Here is a 15,205-nt window from a genome sequence, read left to right on the forward strand (position 1 = left end):
GGTCTGTATGAAGGGCAACCCCGTGGTACTGGGCAGCTCTGTGAAGGCGCTGGTTGAAGCCGATATTGTCCTCTGGAGGGGAAGGCCTGGAGGGATAAATGTCATCCTGTGGGGTGTAAGGGACACTATAATCATCCCAGGGGTCTGGGGAGCCAGTAGGTGTAGGGTCCCCTAGGGGTTGATCTCCGTACCTCCCCCTGCATCATCTGAGGTGTTATCATCATCATCTACTGGAGTAGGTGATGGTGAAGGAGAGTAGTGTGGTGGGGAGGAGGAGGACGAGGAGAAGGGATCCTTAATGGAGAGGTAGCAAAGTCTATTTTTTGGTGGTGGAGCCGGTGCAGGCGTATCTAGGGGTCTTTTCTTGATGCTAAGCATCAAGTGACCAGTCTTCGGATCCTTCACAAGAGTCTTTTGGGTAGGATCTGGACAAAACAGTTCTTCTGTGGGAGGCAGATCCTTCGGAGTCGATGGCTTCGGTGCCGTATGCTTTTTCGGCGCCGACTCTGTAGCGGTTCTATGTTTGGAACCGTGCAGTTTTGCAGTGTCTTTGTTCGATGGAACCTGTTGTTTTTTTGGTTCCGAGGTCTTTGGCTTCGAAGAATGGGAGTCGGGCCCTTTGGTGGTCGTTTTTTGGTCGGCTCCGAGGGTGTTGTCGGTGTCGAGGAACCGGAGCTAGCCTTCGACGCAGAGTGCTTAGATGTCGAAGCAGCGGTTGGCGTGGATGAGGAAGAGTTGGCTGTGTATGTTTTTCGTCACCGAGGATAGGCTGACTCGAGCCCGAGTCACCTAAAGGCTTAGTAGGCTTTACCGGGCCCGAAGGCGTGGCATGGGAAGCAGTCTCTCGGTGTGCACCTGGGCCCGAAGGTGAAGGTGGTACTGAAGCCTTTTTTGATAGTGTCGAGGGGGGTTTGGGTCGGGGTCGACGTCTGTACTTACGGCCCTCTGAGCTGGAGTGATGTCCTCGACGTCGGAGTCATCTGCTTCGGAGGCGCTGATGAGGCCTTCTTCGACCCGACCTTGCTCTGGAACATCGACGCCTTCTTGGAAGATGTCGTCAGGGATCGAAGATGACGAGCGAGCCATTGTTCTTCTATCTCTTCTGTCCCGGATCATCTTCTTGGAGCAGAAGGAGGCGCAAGCTGGACAGTCTCTGGCCTCGTGCTCCGGTGAGAGGCAGAGGTTGCACACCTAATGCAGGTTGGTGTGGGGAAACTTCGACCCACATCGAGGACACTTTTTGAATGGCGTCCTTTCCATGAGCCAGAAATGAGACCCAGGTAGGCCCGAAGGCCTTCGTCGACGACCGGAATCGTAGACTTCAAAGTTGAAGAGTCGCGTGGATGGGGAAAACGCGATAGAAACAATACCGTCGAGAAGGGAAGGATTGCGCGTCGAAAGAGAAAACCGTTAACGGTTCAGAACTGGAGCGCGAGAACACATCCGAGCCTGATAGCGGAAAAAAAACAATCTGAGGCTGGAGCCAATGCCCATGCGCACTATTATCCAAAGGAGGAGTCACCTACCTCGTGACTTCCAAAGACTTTCCAAGACAAAAACAAGTGCAAACATCCGGGCCCAACACCAGATGGCGATCTATACATAGTGTGTAATCTGCAGCTCATATGCCTCGAACACATTTTCTTGCCTAAATTGTCCAGCCTCTTGGATTTCCGATCCGGCGGGTGGTTGGAAGTGCACCAGGATTTACATGATAAGTGGAGGCCTGAGCATCAAGCTCTCTGGCATAGGGCGTTCTGTGAGGAATTTGAGATCCCCGGGAGAGGGGTGGTGGAGGCAGGCAATAGTCCTATTCACAGGAGCCCCCGTGCTGGGCTTGGAACAGCTCCCAAGCAGGACATCAGAAAGTGCCTCATTAAATGGCAGAAATGGTTCAGAGGAGGACACTCCTGATGAAACACTTCCGTCAAGACCTTAGTCTTGATAGTCACCGAGGGCAAGCTAAAGTACAGGACCTCAGCAGCCCGAGGCACCACCATTGCGAATGATGCTCCCTTCTCTGTAGTCACAATAGGGGGGAAAAAGCATGCCAGTATCTGGAGAAGTATCCAGTCCACTGGCTTCACCCAGATCCTTACACCAGTCCAAGGAGTCATAAGGTTGGTATTCTTCAGGGTCCAGCGACCTCTCCCATACTTTACAGAGTCCTAGCCCATACGAATAGGGTCAGTTTCCGGCCTGGAAGGTATGGCTCCAGTCTGCTCTGGCGCCGGACGATGCCCCTTCGGCTCTGTGTCGGAGTCAGGGATGAGAGTAAGGATGAAAAAGGGTATGGCGCAGGTGGCGCCAAGAGCGTGGCCTCGGGACCAGCGCTTGAGAAGGTAAACATGGCACAACTTGTGACGATCAAGATCCATCTGTGGATCCCTGAGGACCGACTGGAGCTGGAACTGCTAGCATTGCTCAAGTAGAGGCCCCTCCAGAACCCGCGGGCCCACTAGAGTGCCAGAGGAAACTGACTGCTCAAATATGAGGCGCATGGCCTCAAAACTCTTGTATTGGAGCAGGGGTTGGTCCAGCTCCTGGAAATGGGGGGAGGTGTAGAGTTGGCCAAGGCGCTGGCTCAACTGCGGAGCCAGGCTTCAAGGGACACTCCCTCGTCTGTCAATGGATGAGGTGAAGTCGAAGCATTCTTCAACTTCTTTTTCTTCTTGCTTCTTTGAGACTTACCTGAACGGCTTGATGACTTGGAGTGGGACGACTACTTCAAACTCCACAATTGCTCCCAGGACCTTTTTGACTAGGACCTCGAGCGTCGTGGCATCGAGCCGCCAGAATCTTGAAAAATTGCTCCCTCAAGGCCTTCGGATGCATGCTGCGGCAGTCGGGGCAGGATATTGGGCCATGCTCTTGTTCAAGAGAATGTAGGCAAACATGCTGTGGATCCGTCACCAACATCAATTGGTGACAGGCGTCGCAGAGCTTGAAGCTTGGATGACATCCTCGCCACACCAGGTGGTAAGACCTCAAAAAAGACTTAGACAAAACATCAAAAAAGGCTTGGTCAAAAAGGTAGCTCTTCCCGGATGTGCGCTGGCTGGTGCAGAAAGAAAAAAACTGATGTCAGAGCGCCTAGTTGGCACATATATAGGCACCGCAGACATCACTTCCGGCACGGACGATTCCAACGACACCACATGCAGCCGAACACCATCACCTACCGGTGCGCAGGGGTACTGCTCAGAAAAAAATTCTGGATCCAGTCTGATGCCTGGAGTTAATCCTAAGGTAAGGAATCTGCGGCTAGAAGTCTCTACAGATCTAAGAATTTTGAAAGCCTTCTGACTAAAGTCAGACGCATGAGAATACTTCTCTAAAGAGGAATCCATGAGAAGAGGTTGCCATTACACTGTTGCTCATAAGACCAAAACCAGAACGTGCTCCTCACTTTAGCCGCAATGATTTCCACCAATGGCCATTTTGTTGTCCTTACTGCTGATTTCAACATAAATGAAAGCAATCAAAACTGGTTTAAAACATTTTTATGCATTTTTATTGTCACCCAATTTTTGCAGGACAGTGCTTTCTCGATTTGCATCGAATATATATTCAACACTTTACACCAAATACTTTTCAGTAAATCCTCTCTCCAAGAGAACACCCACCAACTGCAGGGAGGGGGGCTATGCTGGAAAAAATATATGTGATCACTCTGTTAAGGAATTCGATGGAGAGCTACAAAGAGCAGACAGGACTGCTTCACCCATCTGTCTTATGGGAAGACATACACAAAATCAATTTCAGGAAGATGGACTTGAAAGGCATCTTCACATACTGTCAGTTTTTAGAATACCAGGTCCCCCCTGGTGTACAAATCTGAAAACAAAAAAATCCTAAACGGGTCTACACACTTTGCAAATCTTGTGCTGCAGCCGGATGGTGCCAGCCTCAAGTGGCCTAGTCACTAATCTCTCTGAAGAGAAGAATGCCACTATGCCCTCCCAGCTTGCACCATCATAACAACCTCTTTAGATGATGGACCAACTTACACTACCCTATGTTAATTGTTCTCCATATTTTCCCCATTACTCCTCATAAGTAAAGAGGCCTTCAAATTCTACGGTCACAAGGCACAAGCTGCTGCGCAGCCCAGTTTAGAAAGCTCCAGCTCAGCACCTGTATCACCTTGTAGTAACACAGAGCTTCCCACGGCACTCAAAAGAAGGCTTTGTGGAGGGTGGTTTTACTGTATTGTTCAGCCTTCGAACATCAAAAAATGTAAAGGCTTGTTCATTGGACGGCATCACATGGTAGAATTCCCCAACCAAATTCTTAAGAAAAGGACTTCCTCTCAAAAGCTTGCACACATCATACACACCCTTGCAGCAACCCATGACAAACGTCTTATGTCTACAGCTTTCTTTTTGAGGGCTTAGACACAAACATCTAGGTCTAACTTGCAGCAGAGCTGCTTTGGGTGCCACATCTTCGCCGACCCCTTGTGGTGAATAGGGACAAAATACCCTGCAGGGAAAGCTCCTGATTCCCCGATAAACAAGCGTGTCTCTTGCAGGAAAAAAGGGTCACAGAGTCACACTCAGTGTGTTAACTGGCTTTCATATTCCACTACTGCCCAGAAATAACCTGATGAAAAAACATCCTTTTCTTGCAGGGGAGCAGAGAAGAATTGTGTTTTACGTTTGAGGTATTGTCTTTTCCACAGCCCTGCCACACCCGTTGACTGCATATCATTTCATGTCAGATTCAAAGGCGCATTTAAGCAACTCTGGCGAATGATGGTACCAAGTTCCGGAGAGTATCTCACAGTGTGTAAGTAGGTATCAAAGGTAGGAACTCATGGGTACTTTGACTGCATACCTGGGGCCATGATCAGGAAATCAACCAGTTTTCCTCGTAATCGCTTAAACATTCACATCTATGTGGCCCATATCTTCTTGTGGCTAGGATTTCAATGAGTCTTACAAAATGAAGGAAGACTAATTCAAGAGTTCCAAAACTGAACTGATCCAAACTCAAAGCACACCAGGCAAAGCAGGGAACCTCTACAACTTTCCCTGCACCCCAACATTGGCAATCACAGCATTCGGCTGTCTCGGTGCAGTCATAGTAGAGAAAGCTTAAACTACAGCAAGATCCAGGAAGGCCAGGTTAGGAACAATTTAGCCCTTATGGTCTGAGAGCACACAACGTTCTGGGAGGTGGTTTAAAAATCAGGCAGACTGTAGCAATGGAAATCATATGCACTGAAGAATGTAGACCACCACAGCTGAACACCTTCTATGGATCCTAAGCGAGTGCATCACAGAGAGCCACTAAGCAGGAGTGTGAGCGTCCAAAATGAGAAGCTAAAGCACACTGTATCTCATCTAACACCACTCAGTCTGCTTCGTGGCAAAATAGCGAAGCTGGAGTATCCCAGATCAACCTAGTCTGGGAAACTGGTGCTCTGGCTTTCATCTCAATGTCTAACTGTGCTTGGCACCATCAAAAACAGAGCTACTGGACAAAACATCTCAGAAATGAAAAGGGGAACCAATAGTGTTCAGGACTCTCTCAAATGGAGGCGGACTACTCTCAACAAAGATAAAAGTGTAATGGGATGGTGTTGCCAGGGAAACAGAGCCCACCACGCTCATCACATTATTTATAAGCAAGCCCTGAAAATGGAGAGTGGGTGAGAGAACTGGAAAGGTCGTACACTCCCCAGGGTGTTCCCAAAAAAAGAAAAAAAAAAAAATGGAAGTTGTAATCCGATGAAAAACGTACCAAGTGGAATCTCTCCAACCAGAATAAATCATAGGAGATCTCTCAAATCCTTTCCAGTCTGCAGTGCTCCTGATGAAGGGTCAATGAAATAAGCCAGCAATAGGGGTCGAAAGCAACAAGCCAGAGAGGGGGGATAATAAGCAAGAGGCGAGGTGAACGGATAAGAGAAGAGAGTAACTACAAGAGAAGAAAATAACAAAGAGAAGAGAGAAAAAATAACAACAAAAGAATGGAATGAACAAGAGGAGGAAACAAGAAAGGAGTGAGGAAGGTCCAAGAAAGGGATGAGAGACAGACAAGAAAGGAGTAAGAAACTGAAGGATAAGAAGAATAAGGAAGAAGAAATGAGAGGGACGAGGAACGGACAAGAGGAAGGAGCAACGGACAACAGGAATGTGAAGTATGCAAGAGAAGAGAGGATGAGAAATTGGAGAAAGGAATGAGGGTGAGAGAACAAACAAGATAGACATACAAGCATAAGGAGGCAGAATGGAAATAGAGAAGAAAAAGCTGGGGGTGGGGAGGGAGTTAAAACATATGCTAGAGGGAAGAGGAACACGCATAAGGAGAGAAGCCAGACAAGAATAGAAAGGTACAGAAATCCCTCGCTGGAAGCTTTAATTTAGAATGTTAGCGCAATATTTTGATAGCCAATCTTTTTTTGCTAGCAATATGGCTGAGGCTGTGAATACCTCAAGCTGCCTTCACTCCCACTGAAACAGCAGGACCCTTATAGGGCACTCCAAAATAAAAATTCTACAGCAAAATGCCAGAGATGATTCAAGGCCTAAAAGAGTTATGCTCTCAGATTTGACAGGCGCGGAAACATTTGCTAACGCACTGCAGCAAATCCAAAGAAGGCTAGGAGGGACTGCCGCAGGTGGAAAGACGGAGCAGAGATCGAACCTGTCCACAGATTCTTGGCCCCTCAAGGTCTCCTCCAGGAGCTGAGAATGGCGCCAATGAACGACTACAGCATTTTTTAAGAGGACTAAAGCGGTATGTTATGCTGTGTAATCACATCTCACCCCTCTTTACATTACAGTTTAACTCTACTATCACCCATACAGAAAGGGCGCCATCTTGCTCTCTGTAGTAACAGCTTGGCACTGTGCTGCATAGACCAATGGATCCATCAGTGAGTTCAAGCAAGTTATTTGTGCCGCCTTTCGGTCCTGTAGTGCATGGAAAAGGCTTGAGCTACAAAAGTACAAGGAGGGCCTCCCAAATGGTGCAGGAGAGTGAGGTGATAGGCATTTCCCTTCTGATGCTGCTGCTGCCCGCCTGGACTTCTAGTCACCTTGACTAACTGTGCATAGCATGAGGCAGTGCAGTCTCTTGCCACTACCTGCCCATCAAGAGCTTATAGGAAGCAGCAGACTACAAATCTCCCACCGGCTTGATGGGTCGTCTGTTGGGATCTAGCTGGGCCGGCATTGCACTTGCCCCTCCGAGCTGTCTTCATCGTCCGAAGCCCCAGGCCCTCCACTGCTTAGTCCTGTGATCCGGTACCCCATGTTCAGTAACATAACCTCTAGAGGGTCCGCGTTCATCCGTCGCTGGTTGGCCTGAGAAGCAGCCTCCATGTCCTCCACCACACGCCCGTTGACGTCTTCACTCTTTAAAGAAACAGGGAAATAGTTAATGCTTGCAGATAGAGAACAGACATTTGCCAGAGGCATGTATCCCAAAGCACTACACAGGAAGTTATACTCACCTTGTAAGCTTGATTAGTCTGAGTTGTTAAATGAACGCGGAGTACAACAATATCTGATATTAAAACGACACCTTAAAAATATATTTCAAACAACTGTCCATATCCAAGTAAAACTTAACATCTGACAAGGGTCATCTTTGCTCAGCTTTCATCTTCAGGCAAAAAATACCAAAACCTATGAGTGGCAAGATGGTGAGGCATGATGACTCTATACATACAGCGGCGTTTCAAGATCATGCTCTACATATGGCCTCAGTTCATCTCCTTAATTGTTTTCTTCATTTTGGGTTCCATACTTCTGAAGGATAACAAGAGCCAAGTACCATATTGTGCCTCCTGGGAATTTGCAGGGTGCCTCTGACAAACCTGGCACTAGAAAAACTTTACAAGAGACAGCAGCACTGCTGACTTTGAATAGCAAATAAGGAATAGTTACTTGCTTGTAATCCTGGTTCTGCATCCTAGAAATCTTCAGTGAAGTAATACATGTTAAAATAATTACCCACTGCAAGCAGGGACCCCACACATCAACATATATATCCATAGAAAAGGTGAACCTTCAACATGACCAAAATATTGCCGAGCAACTTCCAAAAACCTATAAGAACAAGACTTTCTATATTTTACCTGTATGTGGTACTAAAGGGCCCTTTCTCAAAACTACATTGCAGCACTTAGAACCTAAACAGCTGCCTACATATCCAAGCAATGAGGAAACATGCAGCCTGATAGGCTTACAAGACTCAAAAAGGCTTTAGGGATCAGGGGCTTCAATTACCCATGAGGCCTCATGCTGGCAGTTGCCTCACATAGTTGTTCTTTTTAAGAGAACAGTAAAGACTAGAATTAAATTGCAAATGTTATACCCAAGAAGATAAGTCAGGGAGGAGGAAGGGTAGTTTAGGACTTCAAAAAAGATTCCTACAATGCAGGACCAAGTAACTATTTCTTGTGCATCGGAAGGTCTTCATTGATAGTCACAATTGTTCAAATAGAATAGCACGTTAAAAGGTAATACCACTTAAAGCTCTTGGACATTGGAATAAAAACTGTATGTATTTAGGGAAGCTAAAAGAACTTTAAAAGTTTCTTCATAGTAGCTTGACCAACACTTGAGTAAGATTTAGATTCAGAATCAAGACAAGTGCCTTCTGAAAGTATGGACAGATTTTCAAGTGGAGATCTTGCAAATGTCTTTAAGGAGAGTCCATGTCCAGGAGTGCTGGAAACCCCACCCTTACTGGCCCAAATTGGGGCCCCCAGGACGACTTTGGCCTGGTTGGTTTTGATCTTCAGGACTTGAGCTAAGAGGGGTAGAGGCAGAAAGGCGCATGATCTAGGCAGAAGGCACCTCAGAGGGAGACTTCTTTGGAACTCTAGCGTGCAAAAACGCCAACATTACATGTTCTCAGCGGTTGCAAAAAGATAGAGCCAAGGATCCCAGCTACACTGGAAAACACCATGTTCTACCTAAGAATGCAAGTGCCATTTATGATCCGGTAGGCGGTGGCAATGGAGTTTATCTGCCCTAGCGTTCAGAGATCCCCCAGGTCAATCGATCAATCTTTATTGCATGAGTACTAAAAACCATTGCAACTATAAAACGATATATCAAATTATACGATATAAGACCAAATTTTAAAATACGCTTTGATAAAACAATGATAGTGGAGTTGTTTAAAGTTTGAGCCCTTATGCGCGTGGCAACTTGTACCGACCCATAAATCTCAGGTTTTACAAGCGTTCTGTTAAAAGAGAGAGTTATTTAAAAGTTTTAAGATTATTGCATTTGTGAAGTTTCAGATAGTGCTGGCATTCGGACGCTGCATAGCTCCAGGTAGCTGAGATGAGAAGGTACTGATTCAGTTGGTTGCTGGTGCCAAGGCAGACGAAACTTAGGTGAATCGTAAGGTGGCCCCACCAAGTGTCTGCAAGTTTGAGATTAACATTTTTTCTGCTTTGTCTAGAAATTGGACAAGGCGGCAGGCTAGTTGGAGATCCTCGCCTTCGAAGCATGCCTTAACTGCCTGCATGTTCTTATTCCCATTTTTTTCAAAGCAGGTTTTAGTATGCATCTTTATTCCTTATCCAATTTCCAGCATATGCATAGCAGGTGTATCATGTCCTCTTTTGAATCTCAACATAGTCGGCACTTATTTGTTGATTGTGGGCGTTTCCACAGGGGCAGATGAAACAGTGATGAACAGTTGAAGGTATTTCTCCTTTGTAGACCGCATGAAGTCTAGGTAGGGTTGAGGCGAGCCTCTGGTATAACTCTGTAGGACAAACCATCTATGTGCCCTTTACGTTATTTTTGGCAAATAAACTTTATTGGGCATTTATGAGACATGCGATATAACAATACAGACATTTGCATGACTATGTGAACACTCTAGATAGATAGGCGTCTCATTACTATGGTACCGATATCTATATTCGTTCGATGTTTCCTCAAGAGCTATAATGTTAGCTATACTCAAATCACATGTCAACAATTGCCACAATGGTTAACTTAACTCCTTGCCCTCTGCTAAGTGGCATCTGGTGACACTGCTGACCTTCGCCCGTTCCCCCCATATTTTTCCTCTATGGGCTCTCCCAGGTCCTCTTCCCATTTCTGTTGTAGTTCATTGAGGGGAGGGAGTGTCGCCTGACTCAGCCTCCTCTATAAGCAAGTAACAGCCTTAAATGTCCCCGCCGCCGATATCACATGTTGACATCCTTCGGCTAGAGGTGGTTCAGTTCACCCGCTCCCCAGTGCTTACGTATTTCTACAGTTAAGGCCACATGAAGCAGGAAGTCACCCCCCCCGGTATCTCATTTTTCTCGCTTAATGCTTCAAAGGGTAGTAACATGCTCTCCTTCTATAACATCCCCATTGTGAGCACTCCTGACACCTCCCATGTCTCTAGTCTCCTCCAATCTGCTCTATGTGGTAGTGCTGTGCAATATTTTAATGGTATCTAAAGGGAATAGTGGCATCTCATTTTAGTCCTCCGCAAGCTTCTGACCCAGCATTTATAAGCTGCTCGTAGTTCAGCAGTCATTTCCCTTTCGTTTACAGGTAGTCTTAACACTATTCTGGACAGGAGGTATGGAGCCGGGCATCCGTCTCCCTGCTGCACCGTCCCACAGGGCTGGCTTGCCACCCATTTCGTCAGCCATTGCAAATGAGCTGCAATGTAATGGTATTCAAAATCTGGCACTGCCAGTCCCCCCTCAGTTTTTGGCCTCATTAAGGTCTTTAAAGCTACTCTTCGTCTTACAGCCCTCCACAAGAATTCGGTCACCATCATCCGGAGCTGCCTAAACCCCTCTGCTGGGATTCATACCGGCAGAACTCCAAATACGTCCAGTAGTCTTGGGAAAGTCACAATCTTTAATAATGATGTTCTGCCAGCTAGTGACAAGAGGAGTCAAAATTGGCTTTTGTCCCCCTAATAACCTTTCCCACATTTCCCTCCAGGAGATCTACTCTGTCGTGGTATATTTGCATCCCTAGATATGGGATGCATCTACCTTCCCACTCAATCCCATCTACGTTTGGGGTTTCTCTCGCCCCTGCATGGTGGGTAACAGATATGACTTTCTCCAGTTCACTTTGAGGCCTACTACTCTCTCTAGTGGGAACAGAAGTTCCTTAGCTCCGTCAAGTTCTGTTCCCGTATTTCTAAGGAAAAGAATCAGATCATCTGCATACAAGGCTATATGATGTATACGCCCCTCTACTTCCAACCCTTGGTACCATGTTCCAGTTCTGGCTTTAGCAACCAGCAGCTCCATAGCCATCACGAATAACAGAGGCGATAGTGGGCATCTCGGTCGAGTTCCTCTCTCTACCCCATACCCGTCCGATTTGATCTTTCCTGTCCGAACCCGAGCTGTGGAATCTCTGTATAACAGGGCTGTCCATGCTCCAAACTCCTGTCCCAACCCGAAAGCTTGCATCACTCTGAACAAATACGGCCACTTGAGACTATCGAAAGCCTTTTCAATGTCTAGTGCCAAGATAGTTGCCTCCTCTTATAGTAGGAGTCTGCTTCCAGTACTCTCAGCAATCTCTGCACATTCATCAATGTATTCCGCGCTGGTATGAAACTCACCAGGTCACAATGTATGAGACTCGTCACGTGCGGCAAGAGTCATGTGGCCAATATCCTGCTCAAGATTTTATAATCAATATTGAGCATGGACATTGGTCAATATGCTGTCTTGTCAGATGCCTGCTTTCCTGGCTTTAACAATGGGACAATCAGCATGTGCCCTTTTCGTTAGGGCCGCTGTGTCCTCCAATAATAAAATAATGTTTCCTGTTTCGTTCACCAGCTCTTTAAAAGTATTATGAGATCCAGTGCTCTCCCAGGTATTACGTAGAGCCAGGCTGTCTATCGAATTTTGTAGGTAGGTCATTGCAGCACTGCCTTTTTTGGATTCAAGCTCTTTCCAGAGGTAGATGTTCAGAGTCTTTGGATCAGCTCCATTTATTTTGTGCCTGCATTGGTCATAAGTGCCCTTCTGCGCTGTTTGTTGGTTCCGCAGGCCGAATTCAAGCCTTATATGTGCCGGAGATGTATATTTAGGAAGGCTAAATATAATTCTCATTTCCCTGGCTACTGTACGGTCCAGGATCCGCGCATCATCTCCTTGTAGGCATTCACTTCCGTAGGTGATGGAGGGTATGAGTTTTGCTTGGATCACCTGTAGCAAAGGGGTAAGGCTTGGTCCAACTAGTTTGAGGTTTTTTTGTGCTAGCTCTGTTGTGATGCCTCTCCTTACTATTGCTGCTTTCTGTTGCTGGAACGTGCCTTTGCTGTCCACTATTACACCCAGGTATTTGTATTTTTTTTTAACAATTTCCAATGGGGAGCCTCCTAGTAGCCAGCGGTCTCGGTTTGTGAACCTCCACGAGTTTATTTACATCACCTTAGTTTTCTCTAAGTTTATACTTAATCCATTTGTAGCCAAGTAGCTGTACGTTGTGTTAATCAGATGTTGTAGGCCAATCGGCAAGCAACTTATTAGGGCAATATCGTTGGCCTAAAGTAAATTTGAGAGGTTAAAACCACCCAGTTTAGGAGCATGGGAGTTGCAGTTGTCTAACTCGGGGGAAGAGATCTGACATAAAGAGGTTGAATAAAGTCTGGGCTAGGACGCAGCCTTGTTTGAGGCCCCTGGTCGTGTGAACTTTCCTATACAGAGATCCCCCAGGTGGTTGACTAACCGAAAAATGCCCTGGCAATTCAGTGACTTTGAGATGCAGAGCCTACTGACACAGGTTTCAAGACACCAATCCGCCCTGCATGTTGCAGTACCACATAGTGGTGGTGTTGTCTGTGAGTACCTGTTCTAATCTGTCCCTGATTGATGGTAGAAAAGCCTTTAACGCCAAGTGAATCGCCTGAAACTCCAACAAATTGATGTGGATGTGGATCTCCACCGGAGACCAGAGCTCTCTGACATCCACCTTTCACAGATTGCCTCCACAGCTCAGTAGTACTGCATCTGTGACTATTGTCAGCTCTGGATAAGGAGATGGGTCTGCCACTGACCCAATGATGGTCTAGAAACCAACACTGCATATCCTTTGCAGGCTCCTCCAAAACCTAGCTGCAGTTTGAAAGGTTCCCATGGTGCTGTGCCCACTGGGACTTCAGATCCTATTGCAGTGCCCACATGTGGTATTTGGCGAATTGAACAAGAAAGATGCAAAAGAAAAGAGTCCCAGTAGTCTCTATGCCATCTTCACTGAGATCCAGGACAGAGGCTGAAACATCCTGATCATACCCCAAATGTGTGACTGACACTTTAGTAGTGAACGCCCATAATGTTAGGATGTTCCCTGTCCTTTGGAGGTGGTCCACGATTGCCTAGGTAAGCCTGCCTTAAACCAACAAGCCATCAAGGTACAGGAAGACTAATACACCTGACCTCCAAAGATGCGCTGGGACTATGTCATGGCCTGTATTTCTCACGGCTGTCGGACAACCGGACAACAGGTTACAAAACTACATTTCCCACAGCGCCCCGCTTCGCGAGCTCGCGGCTTGGGAAAACGCGCGTTTTCTGATTGGGCAGCTATTTAAGCCCCGCCCAGTCCAGGAAGCGGGGCTTGACAATCCTATTTCGTTCCAGCACGCCAGGCGGACGGTGCTTCCCCGCCGGAGGTCGGGCGTGATAACTACGTTCCAGATTCACCCTGAGATCAAGCTGCTTCCAGAGAATTCAGTCAGTCCAGGATAGCGCCGGGCGGAAGGTGCTTCCCCGCCGGAGGTCGGGCGCTTGCTTCGTTCTTGACGACATCGCGAAAGGAACAGGTAGGGCTCCTCGGGAGCACGAGACCCTTGGTTCCTCACCGGCAATCTTCCCTTAGGAGAACAGAACCTGTTCACCTTGTTACTAGGTACTTAGGCCCTTATACGCGTGCTTGAAAACGCGTAGTACAGCTTCAAAAAACCCTCCGTCAGTAAGAGCTGCATATTCCACGCTGTGCCAATAACAGCGTTGACTCGTATTGAGGATATTTGGAATCCTAGATGCACGCTGTGAATTGAACAGCGTACCGGCTAGGAAAGACTTCAGTGGAGGACGACACGACTAGACTCGCTCTCGTACCGGTCCCTCCTATCACTTCCTATTTTATTTCCTTGAGGTAAGCTGTGTTGGGGAACTGATTGGGGTCCTCAAAAGAGGGTAGTAGGCATTGCAGGCCGGGGGACGTATACTGATGTCTGCCTGTGCTCCCTTCTAGTTGGTGCGACATTCCCCGAGGCCCCGACACCTCAGAGGCTCGTCGAAAGATTCCATCGCACAGTTTTCCAGTCCGGTTCCTTCACTCCCTTCTCTCCCGGTGGGGCGCCAGTTCCCAGAGTAGTTGTTTCCTCTCTGGGGGAAGCCGCGCTATCGGGAAGAAGGACCTTTCTTCGAACATCGTCCCTGCTGTCTTCTAGTCAGGTTAGTGGTTTGTCAGGTAAGCTGCTAACACAGCCGCGACAGATTGTCAAGCCCACGTAGCTTAGATAGCCCGGGCGATGGATACTAACATAGTCCTACATTCATTACTGGAGACCCTCGCAACCCTCCAGCAAGAGGTACATACTTCCCGCCTAGAAAGCCAAGAACTAAAAAAGGAACTGGGAACGTTGCGCAGGGAAGTGGCAGGCATTTCCCGACAGGAGAAAGGGAAAAGGTCGTATATCAAGGATTGGACTCTTCCCCCCCCCCCAAACCACCACGTCACCAGCATTAGGGGGAGGGGCACAGGGTCCTGGACCCTTTACAATGCCGACCACTACTGCCACCCATGATGGCACAGCTCCCACTGTGCATGTCGTACAGACTCAAAGCATTCCCCTCGCTCCTCCTGAGCGATTCTTCGGGGATCCGAAGAGATTTGAAATCTTTTTAAACCAGAGTAGACTTCACTTCTTATGCAAACCAGCACTTTTCCAGGACGAGGAGGCAAAGACCTCCTTTATGATGTCATACATGGGAGGAAGTGCCGCCAGTTGGACCATTCCATTAATGGAACGCAACGATCCAGTGCTCCATAATTTCCAGGACTTTTGCAAGGAAATGAGGAAATTATTTGACCGCAAATCACACACGATGACACTGGATAAAGAACTCCTCACCCTGCGACAGGGATCACAGGATTTGCTCACCTATATCACCACATTTAATCGCCTCGTGGTAGAAACCGATTGGCCCCCAGAAAAAAGGACGACGTTATTCTTTCAAGGC

The 15,205-nt window shown here is 47.3% G+C and overlaps 1 protein-coding gene across 9 annotated transcripts in view; it reads right to left on the reverse strand.

Annotated features, from left to right (window-relative positions):
- Positions 1–3,491: 3,491 nt before the first annotated feature.
- WDTC1 (WD and tetratricopeptide repeats 1) overlaps positions 3,492–15,205 on the reverse strand; it is a 475,018-nt gene continuing 463,304 nt past the window's right edge. For all 9 annotated transcript variants that reach the window (XM_085647700.1, XM_085647694.1, XM_085647701.1 and 6 more), the window contains one exon: positions 3,492–7,367. In XM_085647700.1, coding sequence (XP_085503826.1) covers positions 7,170–7,367 — 198 coding nt within the window. In that variant the 3' untranslated portion in view covers positions 3,492–7,169. The remainder of the gene's footprint in view (positions 7,368–15,205) is intronic.

The sequence above is a fragment of the Triturus cristatus genome, chromosome 3_2 (assembly GCF_964204655.1).
Source record: "Triturus cristatus chromosome 3_2, aTriCri1.1, whole genome shotgun sequence".
Lineage (NCBI taxonomy): Eukaryota > Metazoa > Chordata > Amphibia > Caudata > Salamandridae > Triturus > Triturus cristatus.